Source organism: Prionailurus viverrinus, chromosome C1, assembly GCF_022837055.1.
Source record: "Prionailurus viverrinus isolate Anna chromosome C1, UM_Priviv_1.0, whole genome shotgun sequence".
In the NCBI taxonomy this organism is placed as follows: domain Eukaryota; kingdom Metazoa; phylum Chordata; class Mammalia; order Carnivora; family Felidae; genus Prionailurus; species Prionailurus viverrinus.
In genome coordinates, this window is record NC_062568.1 from 142,491,192 (window position 1) to 142,518,947 (window position 27,756).

At 40.1% G+C, this 27,756-nt stretch overlaps 2 protein-coding genes across 3 annotated transcripts; both read left to right on the forward strand.

Annotated features, from left to right (window-relative positions):
* The first annotated feature begins 211 nt into the window (after positions 1-211).
* On the forward strand, positions 212-12,089 carry BCL10 (BCL10 immune signaling adaptor). The gene is made up of 3 exons (XM_047872830.1): positions 212-555; positions 7,661-7,949; positions 10,622-12,089. The coding sequence occupies exons 1-3, from the start codon at positions 499-501 to the stop codon at positions 10,975-10,977; spliced, it is 702 nt and encodes a 233-aa protein (XP_047728786.1). The 5' UTR covers positions 212-498; the 3' UTR covers positions 10,978-12,089.
* A 5,032-nt stretch (positions 12,090-17,121) lies between these two features.
* On the forward strand, positions 17,122-27,545 carry CC1H1orf52 (chromosome C1 C1orf52 homolog). 2 transcript variants are annotated; one of them, XR_007155076.1, is made up of 4 exons: positions 17,122-17,423; positions 18,065-18,263; positions 23,774-24,684; positions 27,281-27,545. XR_007155076.1 is itself a non-coding variant. In XM_047872821.1 (3 exons), the coding sequence occupies exons 1-3, from the start codon at positions 17,148-17,150 to the stop codon at positions 23,845-23,847; spliced, it is 549 nt and encodes a 182-aa protein (XP_047728777.1). In that variant the 5' UTR covers positions 17,122-17,147; the 3' UTR covers positions 23,848-27,545. The 2 variants fall into 2 exon arrangements, 1 of the variants encoding a protein (XP_047728777.1); XM_047872821.1 differs by having other exon boundaries at positions 23,774-27,545.
* The last annotated feature ends 211 nt before the right edge of the window (positions 27,546-27,756 follow it).

Sequence of the window (27,756 nt, forward strand, 5' to 3'; positions counted from 1 at the left end):
GCCTCCACCAGTGAGCAGCCTGCCGAGGCGGGGGCGGGCGGCAGGAGGAGCAACGGGCCCCACCCACGGAAACGAGTCCTTACCGGGAGGCCAACCGGCCTCTCCTTGCAAATAGAGTGCGGGGGCTGTGGGCGGAGCCACGCCTGAAAGGATCCAGGGGCACCGATTGGCTGACGCAGAGATGGGGCGGGCTCTAAGGCTGGCCCAGCCTCGCGGAGGGGAGGGCCTGCGCGCGAGTCTCCTGGAGAGGAAGGAACCCGGCGCTAAGCGCGCTTTGAAACGTAAAAGTCTACAGCACCCTGGGCCCTAGAGGCGGAGCCGGAAGCTCTACGGGTTTCAGCACTGAGCCCCTCTGTTTTCGAAGGGGCAGCCCTCTTCCTCTAGCCCGGGGCTGCCTCCCCTCCTCCCCCTTCACCCGGAGGCCGAAGCCCCCAGCCTGGCCTGGTGGTGCTGCGGCAGCTCCCGGACCCGGAAGAAGCATTAACTCTCGTCTCCGCCATGGAGCCCACCGCGCCGTCCCTCACCGAGGAGGACTTGACAGAAGTGAAGAAGGACGTGAGTAGCATAACCTGGTCCAGATGCCGCCGAGGGCCGGGGGTCGAGGGGGGGCAGGGGCAGGCTGCGGCCCGGCGGGCAAGGAAAGCGGAAACCCGGAGTGGGAGTCCGAGTCGGAAAAGAGCCTGCGGGTCAGAGAAGCGGAAGGTCCAGACACCGCAGGACTGCTGGGAACCCTACATCGAGGGCCTTGGTGGAAGTGATCCCCCGTGACCTGTTAATCTACGTTTTAAATCGCTAAAAGCAGGGCTTGGGTTTCTGAAACCTTGTCCAGTGGAGCGTTTCTTCGCAGTCAGCTGTTTGCCCACTCTTCACTCTTCCTCTGGTGTTTTTTTTTTTTTTTTACCCCCGCTGTACTTTGGAGCTGCGTTGTTGGGAATCGACTGCCCAGGTTCATCCTTGAGTCAGACTCCTTAGGCTGTTGGCTCAACCTGGAGCAAAGTCTGTTAAAGGATCCCAAAGCAAATATGTGAAACTCTTTTATAAAGGGGGTTGGGGGAAGCTCAACAGCTGAAAGCACAACCTGGAATTCCCCTAGTAGGCAAACGCCCACATATTTAAATTGAGGGGGGGGCGGTGTAGTCGAAAATTAATATACAGGTAAATGCTGAAAATACTCAGTACCTAAATTAGTCTCTTTTGCTTGGATGTTGCAGAACTGCACACATCTTACTACTTACTTGCAAAGAATGACTTTGTTAAGGTATTTCTTGTTCTCTTTTGCTTTTAATTGTTTTGCTATGTGAGACCTATAGGAGTACCACTAAAATACTTTACATAATTTCAAATTAAAAACAGAAACTCAAAAAAAAAAAAAAAAAACAGCCAAAACAGAAACTCAACAGAAAATGAGTTCTGGTTTAACACTGCAGTATGTATACAGAATCATCTTTGTGAACTGGACAAAACAGCAGATATTTAAACGTTAATCTACCTTAAATTCTTCCCCTTTCCCTCCCTTGAAAGGTTTATTACACTGAACTCGCAATTACAATTGGTATGACTCATCAGTAGAAGGAAACTGGCTATGACTGGGATTTGTGCCTTGGGTTCCTCATTCAGATATTTATGGAGCACTTACTGTATGGATAAAGTACGGTTCTTGGGCCTGGAAACAAAAAAAAAGGACAGTTAGGCCTCTGCTTTACATTCTATTTGAGATAAGACTGGGACACTGATAACTACAATACCTGAATGTTGTTTTATATAAAATTTGTGCCAGTAAAAACAGGAATGTCAAGAATTAAGCCTTCAGTGTTCCAGGTTTTTTTGTCACACACTTTGCAATGTTTCCATTTAATCTTTACAGCAGCCTCTGAGGGAAATAATTATCGTCCCCAATTTACAGCTGATTAAAAAAAAAAGGGTTGTGAGAGGTTAGGAGTGGGCATAAATATAAAACCTGTACACAATCACAGATATGAGGAGTGTCTCCCAGGTCTTTATTCATTTTTTTCCTATCAGTTCATTGATACTATCCATCTCCATGATTTCAATTTATAGCTATATCAGAAATTCATAACCTTGAGGAATCATGAATGGGTTTCGGGAAGTCTATTAAAAAAAAAGTATGTGCATATTTTTTTCTTAGAAATTTTTTCATGCTATTTTCAAAACGGTTGATGGCTTCAGAAGGTTTTAAAATTATCATACACAGGGGTGCCTGGATGGCTCAGTTGGTTAAACATCCGACTTTGGCTCAGGTCATGATCTCATAGTTTGTGAGTTCCAGCCCCACGTCGGGATCCATGCTGACAGCTCAGAGCCTGGAGCCTGCTTCAGATTCTGTGTCTCCCTCTCTCTCTCTCTGGCCCTTCCCTGCTCGCTTGCTCTCGCTCTCTCTCTCTCTCTCTCTCTGTCTTGATAATAAACATTTAAAAATTAAAAAAAATAAAATTTTCATACACATATTTGGACTTCCTTATCTGTCAGCTCTAGGTGCTTATTTGCAAATATCTGCTGGAAATCCACTTCTTTTTTCTGCACACTCAAAAACTGAACTTTTTATTATCCCTTCCCCAAAGCTGCTTGCTGTCCCTGCTGTATTCTCTGTCTTGATGGATAGTGTACCACCACCCATCCTCCTGGAAAATCCCACTTTTTCACTGTGCTCCTTCTGTCCCCACCTCCTGCCCCCATCTAGTTCTTTACCTCATCTTTTTGGTTGAATTTAGTTCTGTTTCATAAATATGGATTACATGCTGCTGTGAAGCATGGGTGATTCTAACAATTCAAAAATTAAAAACTAAGACACAGTCCCAGTTTGAAAAGCTTGATTTCTTGGAAGGAGGGAGACGGACATAAAACGATAATCTCCAATTACAGGATAAGTGCAATGTATTTTACATTCATCTATAACACTACTTGACATTCTGATAAGTGCAAGATATACAGAGTTGAACAAAACATACCTGGTTTTTGCCTGCTTCAAACATACAGGTCGTTAGGGTTGAAAACTAATAAATATATGATTACAGATTAAGCTAAGTACTATGAAGGAGACAGGTGTTGAGACAATAGCAGGGGGGAATCTACTTGCAATAGGATGGTCAGGGAAGATTAGATTTAAATTGGCTGCTGAAGAATATGACAGAACTGGGGGAATAATTCTATTCTAGGCAGAATAGAATTTGCAAAAGACCTAAAGCAAGCAAGACCTTGATGACTTGGGGAAATTGGAAGAAGGCAGAAGGCAGCAGGTGCCCTGAGGTGAAGTAGAAAGGTGGGCTAGAGCTAGATCATAAAGGGTCTTAGAGACGGTAATCAAGTGTTAGGATTTTTTCCCCAAGTATAGTAGGGACCTATTGAAGAATTGTATTTTTAGTCTTCTTGCGTATTGTATGAACTGAGGAGAGCAGAAGTGAGAAGAGGAAAACCGGTGCGGAGATTCTTAGAATTTATATAGTTGAGAGCTAATGGGTGATTTGGATCAGGGTGAAAGCAGGGGAAATGGATGGAACAAGGGAATTCCAGATGCATTTTTGAAGTAGAAATGATATCACTTGGTGATAGATTCAGTTGAGAAAGAGAGTGGAATTAGATTGGTAAGTGAAAATGTCAAATCAGCTATTAGACCTACAAGTCTGAAGATCAGAAAGGAGATCTGAGCTAGAACTATAAATGTGGGATTGAATGAGTTCACCTAGGAAGTTGAGAGCTGGAAGGGAAAAGGGAGATCATAGGGGAGTTTTACAAAGTGAAAGGTTACAGCCACAGAGATGAGAATGAAGCCAGGAGAGTGTGGTATTCCTCTAAAACAAGAAAAGAGTATTTTAAGGAGGGAGTGGTCAACTGTGTCCACCCTATTGAGAAGTAAGATGAAGACTGGCAAGTATCAGATTTGACAGGAGGTTACTGTAGCTGAGAAGAGTAGTGAGACAGAGTGGAAATGAATTGTGGAGTCCTGCTATATAGAAAAGTGAAATATATGCACAGGATGCTACAAGGACAGAGGAGAGGGGTGCCTAACTCCGTCTAGGGAGTTTAAGCAAAGCTTCCCGAAGGAGATGCCCACTGTGCTCAATCTTAAAGGATAAATGCGGACTTTGGGTATGAGAGGAGAAAACAAGACAAAGGTAAAAACACAATGAACTGTAGAGTGATAAACAGCAATTTTAGATAGAATATGATGTACCAGGACACATGGAGGTGGTGATAGATTAAGCTGGAGAGGTAGGCAGGATCCATACTATGAATTGCCCTGTCTGCCATTATCAAACAGCTATTATTTATTGAGTACTTACTGTGTATTGGGAACTGTGTCAAGCCTTCATATTCACTTAGTCCTTCTGAAGGTTCTGCAAGGGAAGTGTTTATCACTATTTTTTCAGTAAGGAACCCAAAGCTTAGAGGGGTTAAATAACTTACCCCAGCTCTTACAGGAGTATATGGCAGATTTAAGATCCAAACTGAAGTTGGCCTGATCCAGAGCCAAACTCGACCTCTCCACTGTTCTGCCATAGTTGAGGAACTTCATCTTTTAAGTTGGTGGAACACACTATTTTAAATTTTTACAAAATTCACTAACAGTATTTCAATATTAGTAAAATTCATATGATACTTTTTTTCTTGAAAAACTGGAAGATCTAATAGATGTGTGAAGGAGACATTTGAGCGGGAGGAAAGAACTAGGAAGTACAGCTAGGTGTCTATTCTTAATAGTCCATGCAGCATATGATAAAGACCTGAACTAAGGCAATGCTTATAATAGAGATGAAGTGAAGGAGCAGATTCAATAAAAATAAGGAGTAAATTGGCAGGACTTGGTGGATGGGTGATCAGATATGGCAAGTGAGTGAAAGACAGGAAGTCAAGGATGAGTTGAAGGTTTATTTTATGATTGGATGGGTGGTGGTACTCCCAAATTAGTTAAGAATATCAGAGGAGGGGCACCTGGCTGGTTCACTTGATTAAACATGAGACTCTTGATCTCAGCTCAGGTCTTGATCTCGGGGTTGTGAGTTCAAGCCCCGCTTTACAGTCCACACTGGGAGTGGAGCCTACTTAAAAAACAAAAAAAGAATATCAGAGGAAAGGGACAGGCAGAGGTAATAAATTTGGTTTGGGACATGTTGAATTTGAAGTACCTTTGGAGGGGCGCCTGGGTGGCTCAGTCAGTTAAGCGTCCAACTTCAGCTCAGGTCATGATCTCACGGGTGGTGGGTTCGAGCCCCACGTCCGGCTCTGTGCTGACAGCTCAGAGCCTGGAGCCTGTTTCAGATTCTGTGTCTCCCTCTCTCTCTGCCTGTCCCCCACTCGCGCTCTGTCTCCCTCTGTCTCAAAAATAAATAAACATTAAAAAAAAAAATTTTTTTTTTAAATGAAGTACTTTTGGAATGTCCAAGTACCTTTGGAAAGTCTTGATTGCATATACAAATTTGGGAATGATCAGCATCTAAGTGGTAAAAATGACAGCAGATGGAGTTTTTCAAGTTCAGCTTTTTTTTTTTTTAATTTTTTAAAATGTTTTTATTTATTTTTGAGACAGAGGCAGAGCATGAGCAGGGGAGGGGCAGAGAGAGAGGGAGACACGGAATCCGAAGCAGGCTCCAGGCTCTGAGCTGTCCTCACAGAGCCTGACGCGGGGCTCGAACTCACAAACTGCGAGATCATGACCTGAGCTGAAGTCGGACACTCAACCGACTGAGCCACCCAGGGGCCCCTTTAATTTATTTTTTTTAAGTTTGTTTTAGAGACAGTGCGGACACCAGTGGGGGAGGAGCAGAGAGAGAGGAAGAGAATCCCAAGCAGGCTCCACTCTGACAGCACAACTGTGATAGTGCAGCTTTATCTCATGGACCCTGAGCTCAGACCTGAGCCGAAATCAAGAGTCGGTCACTTAACCAACTGAGCCACCCACGTGCCCCTCGAGGAGTTCAGCTTTTAAATCTATTGTCTCCATCCCCACAGCTTAAATTCATATACTCAACATAGCTTATGTAAAATATGGCAGCAATCTTCTTATGGGTCTCCCAATTTTTGCTCCCCCCAACCCCCAGTCCTCTGCAGAAGTTTTTTTATTGCTTCTGATTTATAAACCTTTGATGACTCTTTTGGCTACAGGGAGATGTATTTTCCTCAACATGTTATAACAGTTCTTCCCTAATCTGACCTGTTTTCCTTTCCAGCTTCATTTCTCACCACCCTCACATGCACCCCTCATCCCAACTACCCTAGTCTTGTTAGTGTTTCCCTCTGTGCACCTTCATGCTACAAGTATAGCCTCTGTAAACTTCCCAGGTCTAGAGGTACAGTTAGTTGCTTACTCTCTGCTTTCCCAGTACTTGTGGTTTTTTTTTGTTTTTTTTGTTTTTTTGTATTCTGGGTCTTTTCACATTGTTTTATAATTACTGGCTTGAGTTTGTTATGTATTCTCCCAACTAGACCATGTGCCCTTTGTATGCAGGATCCAAGCCTTGTTCATCTTTGTATGCTCAGCACATAGCATAGTAGGTATTTAGATATACGAAATGTTTGTTGTGTGAATACATAAATGAATGTGGGAATTCAGTGGCCTGAGAACTATAGGAACCCTTCACCTAGCTTGCTTTCCTGCCACCATGTACTAGATAGGGTATTTCTAAGATCTTCCATTCCCTTTAGCTCATCATGATACCTGTGAGTCCATTTAGTCATCACTGTCTTCATCGCTAACATTTATTGACCACTTACTATTTACCAGGCACATTTCTAAGTATTTTACATGTATTTATTTCTCATAATATTCTGATGAGGAGACTGAGGCACTGAGGAGTTAACTTACCCAAGATCACATATCTAGTAAATGAAGGAGCTAGAGTATAGTCAGCAGAATCAGATTATTAATGCTATTTATTGGGACCCACATCAGTTTTCTGCTAATTAAATTTCCTGAGGCACTTCTCAGATCTAGGTTTTCTGTGATTTCCTTTTCATTTCTTTAATTCCTTCCAACATTCACTATTTCTTTAGCGTTTGCCTCCCCACCCCCACCCCTTCTGCTTTCCTTCTCCCAACTGACTCACTGAGTTAGTCTTTCCAACTGACTCCAAAGATAGATACATTATGAGTCCTTTTAGTGCAGGGTTTCTGTTGTTGTTATTATTATTGTTATTATTATTGTTACTGTTATTTTGTTTTACTCTAGGAAAATGGAAAATTAACAAACATGAGAAAGTTATAAATTATGAGACCTCACTAAGCTCTCCTCTTTGGTCCTGACTAATCTCGGATTCCTTGTTAAATGGTAACTAAAATGTATGGAAGCCTCTGCTCTCATCTGTACCCCTGAAGGTGGAGGCACGCAGCAGACCTCCCTATTTCCACGACCCAGGCCCTCTAGATTCACCCCCTCCTCATAATAGCCTGGTCTCGGTGTGTAGGTGTGAAGATGAGATTAAAGCAGCATAGAAACTGAGCAATGTTTAGTCTAGGACCTACTTCTGTCCGCTTGGCCGTTTGTCTTAATAACATAGATCTTAGTAGGCCTGAGTTTCTTGACTTCAGTACGTTTTCTCCCACCAGTTAAGATTCTAATAATAGTCACCTAATAATCAGCCACCTATGTGATTTCCTCTGGTGTTTAAAAAAAAAACAAAAACACTGAAGCATGGTTTGTATCTTTTAGGCTTTAGAAAATTTACGTGTATACCTGTGTGAGAAAATCATAGCTGAGAGACATTTTGATCATCTACGTGCAAAAAAAATACTCAGTAGAGAAGACACTGAAGAAATTTCTTGCCGAACATCAAGTAGAAAAAGGGCTGGAAAATTACTAGACTACTTACAAGAAAACCCAAAAGGACTAGATACGCTGGTTGAATCTATTCGGCGAGAAAAAACACAGAACTTCCTGATTCAGAAGATTACAGATGAAGTGCTGAAACTTAGAAATATAAAACTAGAACATCTGAAAGGTAAACTATTTTAAGTGGCCAAGAATTCATTTAAATGTGACAATGCCTTCATTTATTTGTAATGTTTATTGAATTTTAAATTTTTATTTACTTTTGCTATTTATTTACTTTTTTTTTTTTTTTTTTTTTTCAACGTTTATTTTATTATTATTTATTTTTGGGACAGAGAGAGACAGAGCATGAACGGGGGAGGGGCAGAGAGAGAGGGAGACACAGAATCGGAAACGGGCTCCAGGCTCCGAGCCATCAGCCCAGAGCCTGACGCGGGGCTCGAACTCACGGACTGCAAGATCGTGACCTGGCTGAAGTCGGACGCTTAACCGACTGCGCCACCCAGGCGCCCCACTATTTATTTACTTTTGAAAGAGAGAGAATGTGAGTGAGCGAGGGGCAGAGAGAGAGGGAGAAAGCGAGAATCCCATGAGGTGCAGTTAGAAACAGGAAGAGAGAGCATAGGGCCCGGAGCAGGGCTTGAGCTCACCCGGTGCGGGGCTCGAACTCATAAACTGTAAGACCATGACCTGAGCTGAAGTCGGATGCTTAACCAACTGAGCTACCCAGGTGCCCCTGACAGTGCTTTTAAAAGTAAAATACAGAGGTTCCAGGCTGGCTCAGTCAGCAGAGCACGTGACTCTTAATTTCAGAGATGTGAGTTCAAGCCCCACATTGGGTGTGGAGCCTACTTAAAATTAAAAAAAAATTTTTTTTCTTGAAAAATACAAAACAGAAAACCCAGAAATGATCATTTTGTTTTTATTCAAAAAGTTTCAGCTTCAGAATTACATTTGATTTACATTGTTTTTACCTTTTATCATGTCATTTCACTGGAAAAGTGGACGACTATCACTCAGTGTTCTGAGTGTAATGAAATCTGAGTTCTAACTGTAATGAAATCCCGGTATACGCAGGAGCTGGTTTCTGAAGTCAGCAGAATGTCAGTTCAATCTATTCAAAAATAACCGCTGAAAATGCACATCACACACGAAGAACAATATATAGACGAAGTATTTTTATAGTAAGTCCAACTCTGATAGTTCTTCTTCCACCTGCTGATCACAGAATGAAGTGGGCGGCATGTTTATAAGAATCATGTTATAGAAGTTATCTGTAATTTTAAATACTAGAGTCACAGTCTGGCAAGACGGGAAGGGTGTGGGAATGGAGGTTGATTAACAGCTTAGCAAATTTCACCGCCCACATCGCACCCTCACCCCGGAGTACACCCTGACCAATTGGAATACTTCATAGAATTGCCCGCACTGTTTAAATCCTCCTCTCCCCACAAACCCCATCTCTCTCTCTCTCTCCCGCTCTCTCTCTCTCTCTCTGTGCCTTTCTGCAGAGCACTTGAGATAAATGTGCATGTGATATAGCTCTACTCCAGCTGTTCTAGGCACTGGGGATACAGAAATGAGTAATTTAGGACTCTGCTCTTAAGAAACTCACAGTCTGTTAAGTCCATACTGGGACACACTGGAAGTCTTCCCTCCTGAGCACATTTAAGAAGATCATTTAGGGGCGCCTGGGTGGCTCAGGCAGTTGAGTGTCTGACTTCGGCTCAGGTCATGATCTCATAGTCTGTGAGTTCGAGCCCTGCATTGGACTCACTGCTGTCGGCACAGAGCCTGCTTTGGATCCTCTGTCCCTCTCTCTCTCTGCCTCTCTGCCTCTCTCTCTCTCTCTCTCTCTCAAAAATAAATAAACATTAAAAAAGAGAAAGAAAGAAAAGAAAATTGTTTATATAGCATGGAACAGAAATGCTGAATGTATTGTGAAGCTGAAAAGCTAGTGGGGGAAAAATGACATATAAATGTACTTTATAGACTTTGCGATTTCCCATAAAATTTGTCAACTCAGGATGTTCTGTGCCTGTAGACAGGTTAAATATTTGCTAAGCCGAACAGATAAAATTTGTTTGTGTTCATTCTTTCACCCTGAGGCTAATTGATACCTATACCCATTGGATATGGTAAAATTCTTTGGTCAGAAGAGCCACTATCATTTAAACTCTAAGGTTGGGAACCAGAACATTATTTAATGTGAAGAGACCTGGGTTCTAGTTCTCACTTTCCCATGAAGTAGTTCTAGAATGCTGGGCATGACTTAACTCTTTGAGGCCTCTATTTTCTCGTCTCTGATAGTGAGAAGCTATCCCAGGGGACCTCTAAAATTCCTTCTACTTCTAACACCCTATGACTCAGGAATCTATAATTGGTATTAACTCATAGAATTTTAGCATATGCCCTGTTTACAGTTTGTTTCTTACTGCGTTTGTGCCAGAATGCTAAAGAATATTAGTTGTGAAAGCTATTTCTTACTTTATGAAAAATTTTAGGGGCTACATAATTTTTTCCAGGTCATTCAGTAGTTAAGTGTATGAGTACACAAATTAAATGTGATTTACAGCATGTCATTTAGCTTCTTTGAGATGACTTCCTTATCTAGGAAATAAAAAATAATGGTGTACTTCATGGTTGTTGGGAAAAGCAAATGAAACATGAAACGGATTATGACAGAATTTATAAACTGCTATTTAAATTTTTGGTTGTGTGGTAACCAGCTTGTAATCTTTCAAAACTTACAAGATGGGTATGGGCTGGAGTTTTTTTTGTATGTTTGTTTTGTTTTGTTTTAGTGACTTTTTCATTTACATCTGAATAATTTTATTGTAGGACTGAAATGTAGCAGCTGTGAGCCTTTTCCAGATGGCGCCACAAACAACTTCTGTAGAACAAATTCAGATGAGAGTAATTTCTCTGAAAAACTGAGAGCATCCACTGTCATATACCATCCGGAAGGAGAATCTAGCACAGCCCCCTTTTTTTCTACGGAGTCTTCCTTGAATTTGCCTGTTCTAGAAGTGGGCAGAACTGACAATCCCACCTTCTCTTCAACTACGCTTCCCAGACCTGGGGACCCTGGGGCCCCGCCTTTGCCGCCGGAGCTGCAGTTAGAAGGAGGAGGAACTTGTGCAAACTCTAGTGAGATGTTTCTTCCCTTACGATCACGTGCTCTTTCGCGTCAGTGACTGAGATTACAGCCTTCTAATTTTTTTTTAATAATGACAAAAAATATTTGAAAGGATATGAATCTTTTTATAGAATTGCTATAATGACTTAACATTTGATATGCGTCTTTTCAAATGCAATGGAAGCATACTTTGTAAATAGAGTCTTTTAGAATAAAAGAAGCATACTTTTAGATAGCTAAAGAAAATCATGTTGATCATGTAATTTTCAGTGTTTTCTGTTCTTTCCATTTTTGAGGTATCTTGAGTGTGTTCACATTTTTTATGTTTTAAGACTAACAGAGAACATTGCTCTGTTTGAGAGTAGAGTCTCAGGCTGGGAATAATGTCTCAGTGCAGTTGTGCTAGAAATTTTCGAGGTCTAATAGTCCTTTCCAATTCTTCAGTAAATTTTCAGATTAAGCTATTTCTGGATGGAATAAAGCCAATCACTGACAGGAAAACTGCCAGTATACTGAAAAGAATCTCTTTCCCACTCAGTTGGTCTTAGGGACACTTACAGAGTCCCCCTTTTTTTTTTTTTTAATTATTTTATTTTATTTTTGAGAGGGAGAGACAGAGCACCAGCAGGAGAGGGGCAGAGAGAGAGGGAGACACAGAATCAGAAGCAGGCTCCAGGCTCCGAGCTGTCAGCACAGAGCTCGACATTGGGCTCGAACTCACAAACCCGTGAGATCACAACCTCAGCCGAAGTCAGATGCTCAACTGACTGAGCCACCCAGGCACCCCACAGAGTCCCCTTCTAATGTGGGGTGATATCAGAGAGAAATGTTGAGGTTGGAACCACCAAAGATCTCAATTTGCCAAAATACATTTCTTACTCACCTTACTAATAGTACCTTCTTAGGATTTTCACAGTCTTTGCTTATCATTTTAATTCCTACATAAAAATCTTGACAGAAGCCTGCTATTGCATATAATTTGATGAGATTTAAAAACGTTTTTCTGTGCTTTTCATTCGCTTTTAATGAAGACCACTATACAAGTTGAAATAACTAGGACAGTGTGTGTGTGTGTGTGTGTGTGTGTGTGTGTGTGTGTGTGTGTGTGACAGTTCTGTCTTTAATATTGTTTGGAACAAGTGGCCATTAGCCTTATCTGTCTTTTTGTTACATAACAAAGTTTGACTAATTTTACACCTTTATAAATTTTATGCTGTCACTATTTTTATTTAAATTATAATTCTATTTTCCTGATTATATGTCTCATATATTTCCATTACTTTCAAAAAGCAGAGATGGAATATGCTATTAACAATAAAAGGTTTTAAATTGTAGTGCGGATGTTTTGGAAGTTTCAAGTATTTCATTAGGAAATAAATACCTAAAATACTTTTTTATATATGCCAATTTTTATACACACATTACTTCAGGTTGTGAGATCAAGTTGCATTTCTGGATAGACCAGTGAATTTATCAGTCATGAAGAAGATTGGCATATTGGCTTTAAAATTTTTTTCAAGCCTGGATGATTTTTGTAGTGTAACATTTTCTAAGGATTATAGGGAAACATCTCACCTTCAGCAAGGCATAATAGTAACATTACATTTGAAGAAATCTCTTTAAAAAGCAGAAGCAGACTTTTCATTCATTAATGAAAATAAAAATTTGATATGTGGTTACTTTTTAAAATTTAAGTAGAATTTACTCAGATCGAAAAAATTTGGATATGCTGTATCACCTACATTTATGGTTTATAACACTGAGTTTTCTTTCAGACTGTTAACTATAAAGATAATAAAATTAATGTTTTAACAAACCTAGCCTTTTGGGCTTTCTGAATCCTGTGATGTCAATTTTCTTTTCTTCAGACACTGAAAACCACCTATTGCCATAAATGTATAAATTAGAATGACAGATTGGACAGGTTGATGAATGCAGCAATGACAAAGTTACTTTTTACAGATACCATATTATCACTTCATACAAAGACAACAATTCTGAGCTCACTTTTTAATTTTTTTTTTAATTAGTAGCCTTTATTTTTTAGAGTGGTTTTAGATTTATAGAAAAATTGAGCAGAAAGCACATAATTACCATATACCCCATCTTCCTCTGTTTTCCATTTTCACATCTTGTATTACTGTGGTATATTCATTAGAACTGATGAACTAGTTTTAAGACATTATTAATAGCTCACGTTAGGATTCACCCTGTGCTGTACAGTTCTATAGGCTTTGACAAACGCATAAGGTCATGTATCCGCCAGGATAGTATCAGACTAGATAGTTTCACTGTCCTAAAAACTTCCTGTGTTCCACTTACTCATCTCTTCCTCTTCGCTCCCCCTTCCAACCCTGGCAACTACTGATGCTTTTATTGCGTCTCTTTTATTTTTTCCAGAATGTCACCTGGTGGGAATCACATAGCATGTAGCCTAAGTTTTCTCCATGTCTTTTCGTGGTGAGCACACTTGCATGAGGTAATTACGCATCTTTGGTCAACATGTTACTCTTGGTGCAAGGTCAGACACTGGCATATTAGGAACAGGCTATGATAATGGCAATTTTTTTTTAAGTTTTTCGGTTCTGTTTGGGAGTTTTGGATTTATTTTGATACATTTTTTTACTTTAAGTAATTTATCAATCTTTTGTGCTTAGTGATTTTTGTCTCCTGTTTTAGAAATCTTTGCTTATCTTGGTGTCATGATGATATCCCGTTTTTTCTGGAAACTTAGTTGTTTTAGTGTCACCTTGGCTATATAATTCATTAAAAAATGATTTCTGTGTATGGTATAAGGTGGAAGTTAAGTCTTACAGGTACTGTCTTATTCCCTAAGCAATATAAAAGGGACAGAAAGTTCCAGGCTCTGGCCTTACCTTGTATCAGTGGATAAACATACCCACTTTTGACTTTGAGGAAAAAAAACCAAGAAACAAATTAGTCTGTAGTTGTTCAATGTAATCTCATGAAGGCTTTCTGAAAGCAGAGGTAAAGTAAACTCAGGATAAAGTAAATGAGTCAAAATCACACAGCTATTCAGGATTAAAATCCAGGACTGTTTGGCTCTACAGTCCATGGTCTTCCCACAACTCCACGCTCTTAGTGAAAGGCAAAAGAAAAAAGTGTTTCAAGAAGGAGGCCTACCTTGTTAAAAGGTCAAGTAAGGGGGCGCCTGGGTGGCTCAGTCGGTTAAGCTGCCGACTTCGGCTCAGGTCATGATCTCGCGGTCCGTGAGTTCAAGCCCCACGTCGGGCTCTGTGCTGACAGCTCAGAGCCTGGAGCCTGTTTCAGATTCTGTGTCTCCCTCTCTCTGACCCTGCCCCGTTCATGCTCTGCCTCTCTCTGTCTCAAAAATAAATAAACGTTAAAAAAAAAATTAAAAAAAAAAAAAAGGTCAGGTAAGAAGCAGCTCTTGGACTTGATCACACAAAGGCTGTTGGTGGCTCTGATAACAGGGACTCATGTTAAACTGGGTACCCCAACTCCAGAGGCACTCAACAGTGAGCCGGTTTTAAAAGCCACAGGATAAATGTGATAATCTTAGCGTCAGTTTCACTCAATAATAAATAATTTTTTAGTATTTTTTATATATTAAAATAAAAGCTGTATTAGGACTAGTATATAAAATTTGCATACATTTTCAAGATATTATACTGTATTTCCCCCAAATTTTATGCTCATGGGGTTCTGGGCCACACTGTATCAGCTTTACCTACAGAGGAGCTGGAGACAGGTCAGCCACGTTAAGCAATCAACTGTCTATGTAGACTGAACCCCAATTAAAACTCTGGACACCAAGGCTTGGATGAGCCTCCTGGGTGGCAATACGCCATGCATACCGTCACATAGCTTTGCCGCAAGAAGTTAATACTGTCTACACCTCAATGGGGTGAGGACATTGGAAGCCCTGTGTGTGGACGTCTCCTGGACTCCACCCTGTGTACCTCTTTCCTTGGCTGATTTTAATTTGTATCCTTTTGGTGCAATAAACCACAACCAAGAGTAAAACAGCTTTCAGTGAGTTTTGTGAGTCCTAGCAAAAACTTGCAATTGGTATCAAAAGGGAGGATGCATCAGGGAAATACAAATCAAAACCACACTGAGATAATACCACCTCACACTGGTCACAGTGACTAAAATTAACAACTCAGGAAACAACAGATGCTGGCGAGGATGTGGAGAAACGGGAACCCTCTTGCACTGTTGGTGGGAATGCAAACTGGTACAGCCACTCTGGAAAACAGTGTGGAGGTCCCTCAAAAAATTAAAAATAGAATTACCCTACAACCCAGCAATAGCACTACTAGGAATTTATCCAAAGGATACAGGAGTACTGATTTGTAGGGGCACATGTACCCCAATGTTTATAAGCAGCACTATCAACAACATCCAAATTATGCAAAGAGCCCAAATGTCCATAATGCATAAAGAAGATGTGGTATGTATATATATAATGGAATACTACTCGGTGATGAAAAAGAATGGAATCTTGCCATTTGCAATGACGTGGATGGAACTGGAGGGTATTTTGCTAAGTGAAATAAGTCCCTCAGGGAAAGATAGATACCATATGTTTTCACTCATATGTGGAATTTGAGAAATTTAACAAAAGAAAAATAAGTTACAAACAGGGAGGCAAACCATAAGAAACTCTTAAGTACAGAAAATATACAGGGTTGATGGCAGGGTGCTGGGGTGGGGGCAGGAAAAATGGGTGATGGACATTGAGGAGGGCACATGTTGGGATGGGCACCAGATATTGTATGTGATGAATCACGGGAATCTACTCCCGAAGCTAAGACTACACTGTATACACTGTATGTTGGCTAACTTGACAATAAATTTTCTTTAAAAAAGTGAGGATGGTTTTGGGTACCCCCAAACTTTGCACGTTAGGGCCATCATTTTCCTTTGTCAACACAGGTACTTGGATGGAAAATTTTGAGAAAACCCATCCAAAACTACACACTCATAAATTACTATATATTCCACATTATTTACTGATCAATGAAAGGCACTGAGCTGGGTATCAGGAATACAAAAATGCACAAAACCCAGTCCAGCTCCTCCTCTGGGAAGGAGTGAACAAGACAGACATAGCTCTGCCCTCTGGAGCCTACCTCCAGCAGGAACAGCAAGTTATGAATGTGTGTATCATCTGAATGAGCAGGCATCCTTCCCCGGGTACCGTACACATTCACAACCAACTTTTTCACTTTCATTTAAGTATCATTCCCTCTTAGATCACCAGGAGAAATAAAAGATTTCTTGTTTCAGTGGTGACTAGGTTATATCATTTACTAAGAGAGGGAACACAGGCAGAAACAAGTCATATGAAAAGACAAGTTACTGATGCAGTAATTGAGTCTTTGAGGCTTCATCAGGAGGCTCCACATGGAAAGTTTAAGAGCCAGGTGGAGATCTGGTCCAGAGCTTCGAGTGAAAAATTGCGGCTGGAGACACAGATTTGGGAGTCACAAGCATAGGTAGCTAATGCCATGTAAAGAGATGGGCTGATTTGCAACTTTGTAACACCCTCTACAAAATTATATTGTATTGTTGAAAGATGGCATAATATGTTGGGACACACCAGCGCTTAAGGGCCACAGGGCAAAGTAAGAATGGAAGGAAGCTGACAATGAGAAGCCAGAGAGTTTGAGACCCGCTGAATCGTGGATGCAATCAATCCAAGACGAATTTCATTAAAGAGAGTTGTTCAGAGTCCACTAGAAATGAGGTCAAGCAGGAGAGGATTTAGTTTGTGACGTGATAAGTCCACAACCCATAGAAGTGTTCCAGGACGACTGAGGGAGGCAAGCATACTGAGAGTAATCTTCATTTTGAAGAATCGATGTAGTGGGATCAGAAGAAATCCTGGTGTCTCTGAGCAATGGCTAAGGTGAAGCGGCAGTGAAAAAAAAATTCTTATTTCTTGTCTGCCTTTAATAAATTCTTATTGAAAGCTGAGAGCTTTGTTGAGACCACTGGTTCAGGACCCGCCTCTTCTCAGGGTTCCTCAGGAAGGAGCATAAGCAGACCCTGCTCGGCAATGTGCGCGCCCCGCCTCCATCCTAAGACCCTGGCCGAGAAGCAGGAACGCGTCGTAGCCGCTGGGGGGCGCAGGCCCCGAACTCCTCTGCGAGAGTTGGGGCGGAGCCAGCCGTGGGGCGGGCCCTTGGAGCAGCTTCCGGTTTCCGGCGGAGCCCACAGTCGTCGCTCGCAGCCGTCATGGCGGCGGAGGAGAAGGACCCCCTGAGCTATTTCGCGGCTTATGGGAGCAGCAGCTCAGGCTCCTCGGGTGAGGAGGATAACAGCGAGCCGGAGGAAACAAGTCGCAGGGCCCCAGATCCTGCGAAGTCGGCGGGAGGCTGTGGGAACAAGGAGGAGAAGAGGCTGCCGGGACCCGACGAACTATTCCGGAGCGTGACTCGCCCGGCCTTTCTCTACAATCCGCTCAACAAACAGATAGACTGGGAGAGGCACGTCGTTAAGGCGCCTGAGGAGGTGAGGTTCCCGACCCGATTTCCCGGTCGTAGTCCCGGCCTCCGCCCCCTTCCTCCTGAGCCCTCTCCTGGGGACCGGCAGTCTGTTCCCCCACACGCAGTCACCTCCTGCGGGTTGCCGCACCGCCCCCTCCCACCTCCAGCCCTGGGGAGCCCGGGTCCCCTTCCCCAGCCTGGTGGGTGTCGGACCGACCCGCAGCCCCCGCCCCCTTGTGAGGAGACCCAACCTCCGCGCTCGGTGCCCCGACCCCGCGCTGCGAGGACTAACGGTGGTGACTCCCCCGCCCCCCCCGCTGCAGCTTCTCCCCGAGACCCCTTCCCTTTGACGCCGAAGTGCCTGCGGTGCTGCCTCCAAGACAGTGTCTGCTGCAACCTCCTGAAGGGGTCAGCCTTGCCGTAGTATCTCTGAGACTGGATTCTTCTTTGGTAATTAAAAGTTATTAGCTTTATTCATATAGGGAACCCTTTGGCTTTCACTTAACAGTATTGTGATTTTGATGGAAAAAAAAAATGTGTCTTTAAACCTTAAGAAAAAAAAAAGTCAGCCTGAACAATAAGCGAACGGCAGGGAGGTGCATGTGCCCATACGGATTGTAGGAACCTCGGTTCGTCACGGTGCGTCTTAATGTGTTTGCTTAACAGCCTCCAAAGGAATTCAAAATATGGAAGTCAAACTATGTACCACCTCCGGAGACCTACACTACTGAGAAGAAACCTCCCCCTCCAGAGCTGGATATGGCAATAAAATGGTCTAACATTTATGAGGACAATGGTGATGATGCCCCACAGAACGCTAAGAAAGCTAGGCTCCTGCCTGAAGGGGAGGAAACAGTGGAATCAGGTAAGGCGAGTCAGACTCCTGTGATAATACCTTTTGGTCCCTGTGATGAGTTTTAAAAGGAGACACTTAATGAGTGAAATTTAAGTCTAGCGGTTTAACAAATTAATTATGGTGTATGACTATTATTTTTTGCTGTATTTTTTGAGAAAAATCCTATACGGCTTGGAAGTGAGGTCTCTGAAAGCTCAACCGGTAGTATTTACTGTGTTTTAGAAAAAGATCATGTTAGGGGCACCTGGGTGGCTCAGTGGGTTGAGCATCCGACTTCGGCTCAGGTCACGATCTCGAGGTCCGTGAGTTTGAGCCCCGCGTCGGGCTCTGGGCTGATGGCTCAGAGCCTGGAGCCTGCTTCCGATTCTGTGTCTCCCTCTCTCTCTGTCCCTCCCCTGCTCACACTCTGTCTCCCTGTCTCTCAAAAATAAATAAACGTTTAAAAAAGAAAAGAAAAAGATCATGTTATTCAGGCTTTGAAGCAAAATCCCTAATATCCCAACCAATAGTGTATGTGATTTATGGTGCCTTATTACAACAGAGTCAGTTAATGCATGGATTCTTTCTTGTGATTGCAGCTTTGAAGCACTGAAGGCTTCATTTTATATTAAAGCAGTCGTGATTTGAAGCCAAAATTAGCGTGACAAAGTGAGTTTAATTGAGTATCCCTGCGTGGTAATAGGAAGATAATGACTTAGTTGTTTATGATATCATAATTTCATCTCTTACTTAGAGTGTAAGTAACCACAGTAATCTCTGCTTACACACTTTTACCCTAACCACCTCTCAAATTCCATCCTTCACACTGCAGCTAGTGATCATTTTCTAAAAGTCCTATCTGATTATGTAACTCGCCTGCTTAAAACCCTTCACCAGTAAATAGCATAGAGTCAAAGCCTTCTGATGGCCCTGCCTTTCTCTCTACCTGTATTTCGAATGGTGCTTTTTCTAGCACTTTAAGATCTTAAAATTGAAAACTGAATAGACCATGCTATCTTACGGTTCCATGCCTTTCAGTATATGTTGCACATTAGTCTGGAATGTTCTTCCCTCCCTCCTTACCTTTGGCTGGTAAACTCATTCATCCTTCAAAATCCAATTCAAAGAAAACAATGTCAACACCTTCAAAGTATTTGTTCCTCTGTACCTTGTATGTGCTAATGCTGTTGATTGTATTTACCATTCTTTAGGAGATGATTTGTTCATAAATCTGTCTCCTTTATGAAAAGGAGTTCCTGTACAGTTTATAGTACATTTTAAATACTCAGTGGATGGGTGCCTGGGTGGCTCAGTCAGTTCAGCATTAGACTTCGGCTCAGGTCATGATCTCTTGGGTCTGTGAGTTCGAGCCACACATCACACATTGGGCTCTGTGCTGAGAGCTCAGAGCCTGGACCTGCTTCGGGATTCTGTGTCTCCCTCTCTTTCTGCCCCTCCCCCACTCATGCTCAGAGGTCTCTCTGTCTCTCTGTCTCTCAAAAATAAATAAACATTAAAAAAATTTTTTTTGATACTCAGTGGATAATTGTTGAATTATACTAAGTTTTTATGAACGGGCATGCCAGTTAAACAAATTTCTGATGGTTTCATGAATCAAGGGCTACTTAGCTCCTTTTACAACCAGGCAGAGTGTTTTAAGAGAAAGGATAACTGGTAGTTCTTCAGTTTTGATTCTACTTGGCTTTTCTGTTTCTTTTACTGATGTCACAATGTGGATTAGAAGTCACTAATGAAGGCATATCTTCAGTAAATATATCCTTTTAGAGATGCCAAAATGAAGTTGGCGTTTAAAAAACTTCATAGTAGGGTATTTTATGTAATTAATAAAAACACTTTTGCATAAATAATGTTCAATCCTTACAACACCTTGTGAAACCACATAGGGAAATATGGAGATGAGAACTTCATGTGACTTGTCCACAGTCACAAAATTAGAAAATGCCAAGATGCAAATAGGTACTTTCACACAATTTTTAGAATTCATTGTCCTTAGCAGCCTAGTACAGAAATGGTACATGATTCATTGTTACTATTTTATAGACAAGGAAACAGTCTCAGATTAAAGAATTGGCCTAAGCAAATTCGCACAACTAGGAAGAGGCAGAAAAAGAAAAATTCAGGTCTTTAAATGGAAATGGTGCCTCATTAATTTGGGGTTTAGTCTCTTACTGTTTTGCAAGCTGTAGTGCTTGTAGCTGTTTTGTAGAAAGTAAGACCACTAAAGTTGATACTCAAGAAAGGTACTATAGGTTGGTGCTCTGTCTTTGTTCCTATATGGAAACAGTGAGGGTTATATAGCAGGACAAAGAATTGTCTTTTTTCAAGCTTGCTTATTGAGTTCAGATAGATAATTCAGAGTTCAGTTAGGTATTGAGCTCAGATAGGTGTGGGAATATTGTAATTCCCATAGATGATATCTGTTCTTTTGATTATATGATAGTCCTCCAACAGCAAGTGTATATGTATACAATATCAACAGAATCATAAGGTTAAAAGTTTAATCCTGGATCATAAGGTTAAAAGATAATCCTGACATCTTTATTCTTTTTTTTTTTTTTTTTTTAAGTTTATTTTGAGAGAGAGAGAGGGAGAGAATCCCAAGCAGGCTCCACGCTATCAGCACAGAGCCTGTTAAGGGGCTTGATCTCACGAACCGTGAGATCATGACCTGAACCGAGATCAAGAGTCGGACACCTTACCGACTGAGCTGCTTAGGTGCCCTGATCCTGAAATTTTTAATTTGGACTCTAATGTTGGTTAACCATTCAGAATCCCATACCATGTTCACAGAGTCACTATAAAATTAATCATTTTTTACCTGTATTTTTTTAACTTATAAAATATCTTGTTTAATAAATTCCATTCTCTGAAATTATTTAATTTTTAGGTTATTAAATTATTTTTACTTTTCCTTCTCATTTTTTTAAATGTTTATATTTGAGAGCGAGAAAGTGGGGGGAGGGGTAGAGAGAGAGGGAGAGAGAATCCCAGGCCGGCTCTGTGCTGTCAGTGCAGAGCCCAGCACGATGCTGGATCCCACCAACTAGGAAATCAGAACCTGAGTGGAGATCAGGAGTTGGTCACTTAACCACTTAACCAACTGAGCCAGCCAGGTGCCCCCTCCTTCTCATTTTTTGGACTTTAGCCTTTTTTTTGCCAGTTAACTTATTTCAGATTTTTTCAAGTTTTTAAAAATATTTTATTTGTATTTTTTTTAATTTTTTAAATATTTATATATTAGAGAAAGAGAGAGAGTGCTAAAGGGGAGGGGCAGAGAGAGAGATACAGAATCCAAAGCAGGCTGTAAGCACAGAGCCTGACGTGGGGCTCAAACACACAAACCTTGAGATCATGACCTGAGCCAAAGTTGGACGCCAACCAGTTGAGCCACCCAGGTGTCCCAATGTTTATTTTTTGAGAGAGAGACAGAGTGTGATTGGGGGAGGGGCAGAGAGAGGGAGACATAGATGAAGCAAGCTCCAGGCTCCCAGCTGTCAGCACATAGCCCACTGCAGGGCTCAAACCCAGGAACTGTGAGATAGGACCTGAGCTGAAGTCAGATGCTTAACCAACTGAGCCACCCAGATGCCCCATTTTTTTTTTTTTAAAGATCTGGGAAAGATTCAAAACTCACCAAGTCTTGCTACTTGCCAGCACTTCTTGTTTGGTAATTGTGAAATGCAGATCACTAAGGCTTAGATATTAATTGTAGCTTTATTGACGTGTACTTAATCGTGAAATCCTAGCTAAAGTAGCTAATGCTTTCCTTTTCTTTTTTTTTTTTAAAGAATTTAGAAAGTTCATATTAATGTAAACTTATTTACCTCAGGTGGCATGAATTCCATATAGAAGAATTGCTTCCTTACTAGTGCATCATCTGTGATACATGGCACAGACTAGAAACTCACTAATCTTGATAAATGAACATTTCAGGGTGGTTTTCTTTTTTCCTGTTCTGGTTTTTAAGGTGATGCCTTGTTTTGTCACTAGGTGGCACTAGCTCTTCAAATTACTGATAGGAAATCATTTTTCGATCCTCGGTAGTTTGTGTTTTTGTTAATTCAGTAAATATAATTGACAGATTAAAAGCAGAACTGTCTCAGGATCATCTTTTTAATATGTCAACAGTGGATTTTATAGCAGAGTTAGAAAGTAATTTCAGTTTTTATACTATTGAAAATAATCTCAAGCAATGATGATGATTAAATAATTTGAAAAAAAACAAAGGCCTTGGAGTATTCGAGCTGTGTGCCACATCAGTTGGTTTGTACATTATTTTTGTGTATATATGATAAACTACTGATTAAAACCCTCGTTTGTAAATTCCTATGATGATTCAATTAATTTTATTTTATCTTACTGCCTATAATATAAATATATATATGTAAATCCATAAGTGCTTTATGAAATATAGGAATAACATCGCCATACTGAGCTTGAAGATGAATGCAGATGAATCACCTGCAGTTGTTTCTAATTATTCTCCACATCAACAAAGGAGATATTCTGAGTATGGTACAGTTAGGAGAAGGGAACTGAAGGCTTAAGGTTGTAAATGTATTTCCTCCATAAGGAGTTTAGGGTGTGATATCAGCAGCTTCCCCAATTTTTTATTTTTAAAAAATTTATTTATTATTAATATTATTATTATTATTTTATTAAGTAAGCTCTACTCCCAACATGGGGCTTCAACTCACGATCTCAAGATCAAGAGTTGTATGCTTTACTGACTGAGCCAGTCAGGTGCCCCTGCTTCCCCAGTTTTTTCATATAAAGGCCCCTTTCAACATCAAAATATTTTATAGACCACCATATGATAGTTGTTGAACTTTCGGTATCTGTTGATTGAGAAAGTAAAGCCAAAAATGCAATGAGTTCAGTAATGTGCTTAAAATAAATGTATATTTTAAAATTAATTCCTTCTACATAGTATTCTATCTAAATGGAGTTCTTAAAATAAAGCCACACATTTGTTCAGAGAGAATACAGTTTCAGTGAAACATCTACCTGTGAGTGCTTTTTAAATTTCAAAATAATAAGGATGGGGGTTGTAAATAGAGAGGGGAGTTGTTCTGTGAGGAGAGAAAGCAGATTTGAAAGGAAAGAACAGCTGATCACTGCTTAAACAGTGTCATGGTTGGATCGATACTCTTGGTAAAAAGAGTAGAATGTGTTCCATTGTTACAAGGTGTAGATTATTTAAATATATACAGTATATAAGCTGTAGAATATAGTTGGGATAGCTTTTTTTCAGAACAGATCTGGTTTTCTCATTTTAAAGTACCTGAATCCAGCACTAACAGGTCACTTGTGAATTTTGTGTAACACTACAATTAATTTCTTATTTCTACCTGCACTTTAAAATCAGAGATCTAAAAGTTAATTTTTGGTTTTTATTAGGATACTGAAAGAAACATAAGTTGAAGATAATGATTTTGGTCTAAAGTGAATGAAATTTTAATACTTAACTTTTTTTTTTTTTTAATTACTGATTGAAACTTTTCCTTTCCTGTTTAAAGATGATGAAAAAGATGAGCATACTTCTAAAAAGCGCAAAGTAGAACCAGGAGAACCAACAAAGAAGAAAAAGTAGAAAATGACAAATCACAAGAATTTCTGGACTGCGAAACTTGTTGAAACGGTTTTTTGGGGCAGATTAAGTTGATATTTTAAATTATTATGAAACAACATCTCCATGAAAGTACATGTTAATTAATAAGTATTGCTATGGGAACTTTCCACTGTAGAATTCATTTTTTTATTTAAAACTTTATTTAAAACTCAAGTGGTGATTTGTGATTGTGAAATTGACAACACTTGGAAGCATTCTTGCTATCACAGAGTTGGTGACATACTTTGAAAGTTTTGTCACATGTCGACATGCCAATGTTCTATGAACCTTTTATAAAGGAATATATTTTTAAAGTAAATATATTGTAATGTACTGTGAACTTGTAGGGTGCTTTTCAACAGTGTTTGTACAGTGTAAATAGATCATGGAAATAAAATTACTTATTCAATATTGCTATTATTGCATAACATTAACATTTGAATATTTGTCTGTGACAAGTAACCTCTTTGCCACATGGTGTTTTAATAGTAGGTATTACCATTTAGGGAGTGCCTCTTGTGTTCCAGGTGCTTCGTGGGTGCTTTTTCTCTGCTCTTCAGACAGCCTGGTAAAGCAGAGATTAGTGGCTTCATTTTGTAATAGAGATTAACTTATTCAAGTTTCCATAGCGAGTGAGCAATGATTTTGTGATTTAACTCAGGATACTTGACTTCCAAAATCATCAAATTAAGCCACCTACCCACCACTTAAAATTTAGTTGTCTTCTAAAGGAATTGCACTTGTCCTCTCTTCTAGGTACTCTCTGTGGTAAGTAGGGAGATCTTCCTCTTCCCTGATTGTATTACTGCACCTTATCATGTAAGTCTTATGTGATGGTTTTTCCTTAATTTCCCTGTTAAATAGTTTGCTGAAGATAAGGATTCTGTATAAAGAATTGCCAGATGTAGCAAACAAAAATACAGGATACCCAGTTAAATTTGAATTTTATAGTAACAACATGTTTTTGTATGTGTAATATTTGGGACAGCTTACACTAAAACTTTATCTGAAACTCAGATTTAACTGAGTATCTTGTGCATTATCTGGCAACACTACTTCTATTGCATCATCTTTACATGGTTCCTATTTTAATGCTTTGCATATAGTAATAAACAAGAAAACAAGGGGTGGTCAAGAAATGAATAATCTTTGATTTTACTTCTACAGTCCAAAATGCAGTGCCCTTATTTGTAGCATTTTAAACTATAAAAAGGAGAGGTTATACATTGTATCAGTCATTTCATGATTCGTAATGCCTTTAAGAGACAAGACTTAATTACAGGACCTGCACATTCAGTGTATAGGAAAAAGACTTTGGTCTTTGAGTTAAAAAAAAAAAAATCCCCAGTCCAGTTGTTTTTCTCAATACTGGAAACCAGTATTTGAAAAGCTGTAAAATTTGTTTAGTTAGAACATGGATTAAGTAGACTAAAATTTGTGAAAGTCATTAAAAAATACGATACTAGCCATGGTGTTTTGTGGAATGAGGAAGGAACATAACTGTATGATGGCTTCAGTAGATCTCAGACTTAAAAAAACTAATTGTATAGCTGCTTATCCTCTAGGTTTATAGCTATATGATTCCCAAAATTGAAGTAATTTGTAAAGCAAGAAGTTTTTAGTTTAAAGCCTTTGTATGTGAATAATATGGAGGGCTATGGTATCATATTAAGGAATGGCATCAAGTGATAAAGCATGACTCCAGTATGACACCAAACTAAACAAATAGAATTATAATTCTGAGGCTGTGATTCCCAGATCTGGAGAAGTCTGTAGTCTGGATACATGTGTTAGTAGAGCAGATATCTCAAGAAGCTACCGAAATGCAAGATTTAAAAACTAGCATGAAGGCACAGCTCATACAAAAACAAAACAAAACCAGCAAGCCACTGTCTGGAAATCTAACCTCTTTATCACCCATTGGTTCAACTCCCAGCTCTCGTTGATTTGTTTATGACAGCAAAAGCTCATTAGATCTGTCCCTATTGGTGCTTTGAGCCCCCCTTCTAGAAGATAACCGAATTGGGGTGGCGGGGAGGAATAAATACCACTTTATTAGAAGAGGGATTGATACTTTAGACAGGACAGGTAGTGGCTACACTTGTGAGATCATTACGTAACCGGCTGGGAGATGTATACCTATGTGAGTACAGGTCAAGGTAGTTCTAATTTAGGAAGAAGGAGGCTAAATATTTTTGAGCAGTCTGAATCTGCCGTATGTGTTTCATTGGGTTTCTTTTCAGAATATGGCCAAAAACAAAAGGGGAAAGGGATCTCTATCCAAGTTGTTTCTTTTTTTATAGAGAATCCAGTCACTTAATATTCCTGATTGTTTCCTCATCTTTAAGGAAGTGAAGCCACATCAGGCATAAATGGCTTTCTTTTGTGCAAGGATAAAATTTGAGAAGAACTAAGCATTTGTGGGTCATATTTTAAAATTCAATGTGTGAATAGCATTATGGAGTTATGTGGAAAACATTCTAACTGGAATCGAAGAACATTACTGAGAAAAATTGACACTGCTTTTTAACCATTAAAATACAAATATTACTGGAACTTATTTGCAAACTTGCAACTTCCTAGTTTAAACCGTTAATGCTTGTAGTGCTTTTGAGTTCACAAAGTTGAATCACATAGTACTTTATTTTCCAAAAACCTAATGAGGTAGGTTTTATCATTTCCAAATTACGGAAATTGAAAAAACAGACCCAGCCAGCTATAGCAATATACCCACAACTATGCTTAGTTAGCTTCAGGATCTGCAATCGCATTCCATGTAAGGTTTATGGAGTACCTTTTGGTGTAAAGCATTGTGTTAGGAACAAAGGGTCCATCTTTAAGCAAAGTCACGTTTGTAGCCATTAGGAAGAAGGACATGCAGGGACTGAGTCTGACCAGCTGAGCACTTCAGTAGAGCAGTAAGGACCTGCTTGAACTAAGGCATCGGGAGAAGAGACAGGGATATGAGGAATAATACTGCTCAGCTGGATATAAAGGCAGAGTGAAATTTTCTTTTATTGCCAACTCTACATATATTTAATTAAAATATAAATGGGCTAATGCAGGTTTGAACATGACCTACATATAAAACATGTTGCCACACCAGACACAAAGCCCTACTAGAGATATTTTTAAAATATAGTTATTTTTACAGGTATCTGAATAAACTCAGCAACTTTGAATAAATCAAATTTTTGACTAATTAAAACCATAGCTGGACTTTAAAATATGTCATTGGTGGTATTTTGGATGTTCGTGTTTTTGTGTCCATATTGAACTGCTCTATTTTACTACTCCATTATCACTTAGTACAGAAGTTCCAGGCATTCTTAGAAAAAAAAAAAGTGGTAAATTCCCAGCAAGTGTTTTGGACTTTTCATTAAATTCTAAAGCTTTCTCTTTTTTCTTTACACAGTTTTCCCAATATGAAACATGGCATTGCATTGTAATGGAAAAAAAAAAGAAAAAGATACCAAGAAGCATTTGTATGTATAGTCCACAGAAGAGGGACTCTGCCTGTTCTGTCATTGACTAGAACAATGCCTGGCACATAGAAGGCACTCGATATAACTCCTAATTGGTGATGGTGAACTGAATTTTCCCCCTCTGGTTTAGGGGTGATCCTCCAGAGGCTGTGTTTCCAGTTATATAGGCCAATAAATCTTAACAACTTAAACCAGTTTGAGTTCAGTTTTGTCATTTTCCATCCAAAATATCCTAATTGATGTGAAACTCTACTCCCTTGGTCCTGGTTCTCTTCTTTATTTCTTCTCTCTGGCTCCTTCACTTCTGGTTGCCCTCGAATGCCAGTGTGGCCTATGTTGTTGCCTTCTCGTTGTCTACACTGGTTCTTGACAATTTCAGCCAAGTTCACGACTACCACAGTAACAC

Excerpts from the sequence above, each read along its gene's own strand:
- BCL10 (XM_047872830.1), top strand. The coding sequence starts at position 499 with ATGGAGCCCACCGCGCCGTCCCTCACCGAGGAGGACTTGACAGAAGTG. Across the intron at positions 556-7,660 it reads TGACAGAAGTGAAGAAGGAC|GCTTTAGAAAATTTACGTGT; the intron begins GTGAGTAGCATA and ends TGTATCTTTTAG. Across the intron at positions 7,950-10,621 it reads AAAACTAGAACATCTGAAAG|GACTGAAATGTAGCAGCTGT; the intron begins GTAAACTATTTT and ends ATTTTATTGTAG.
- CC1H1orf52 (XM_047872821.1), top strand. The coding sequence starts at position 17,148 with ATGGCGGCGGAGGAGAAGGACCCCCTGAGCTATTTCGCGGCTTATGGG. Across the intron at positions 17,424-18,064 it reads TCGTTAAGGCGCCTGAGGAG|CCTCCAAAGGAATTCAAAAT; the intron begins GTGAGGTTCCCG and ends TTTGCTTAACAG. Across the intron at positions 18,264-23,773 it reads GGAGGAAACAGTGGAATCAG|ATGATGAAAAAGATGAGCAT; the intron begins GTAAGGCGAGTC and ends TCCTGTTTAAAG.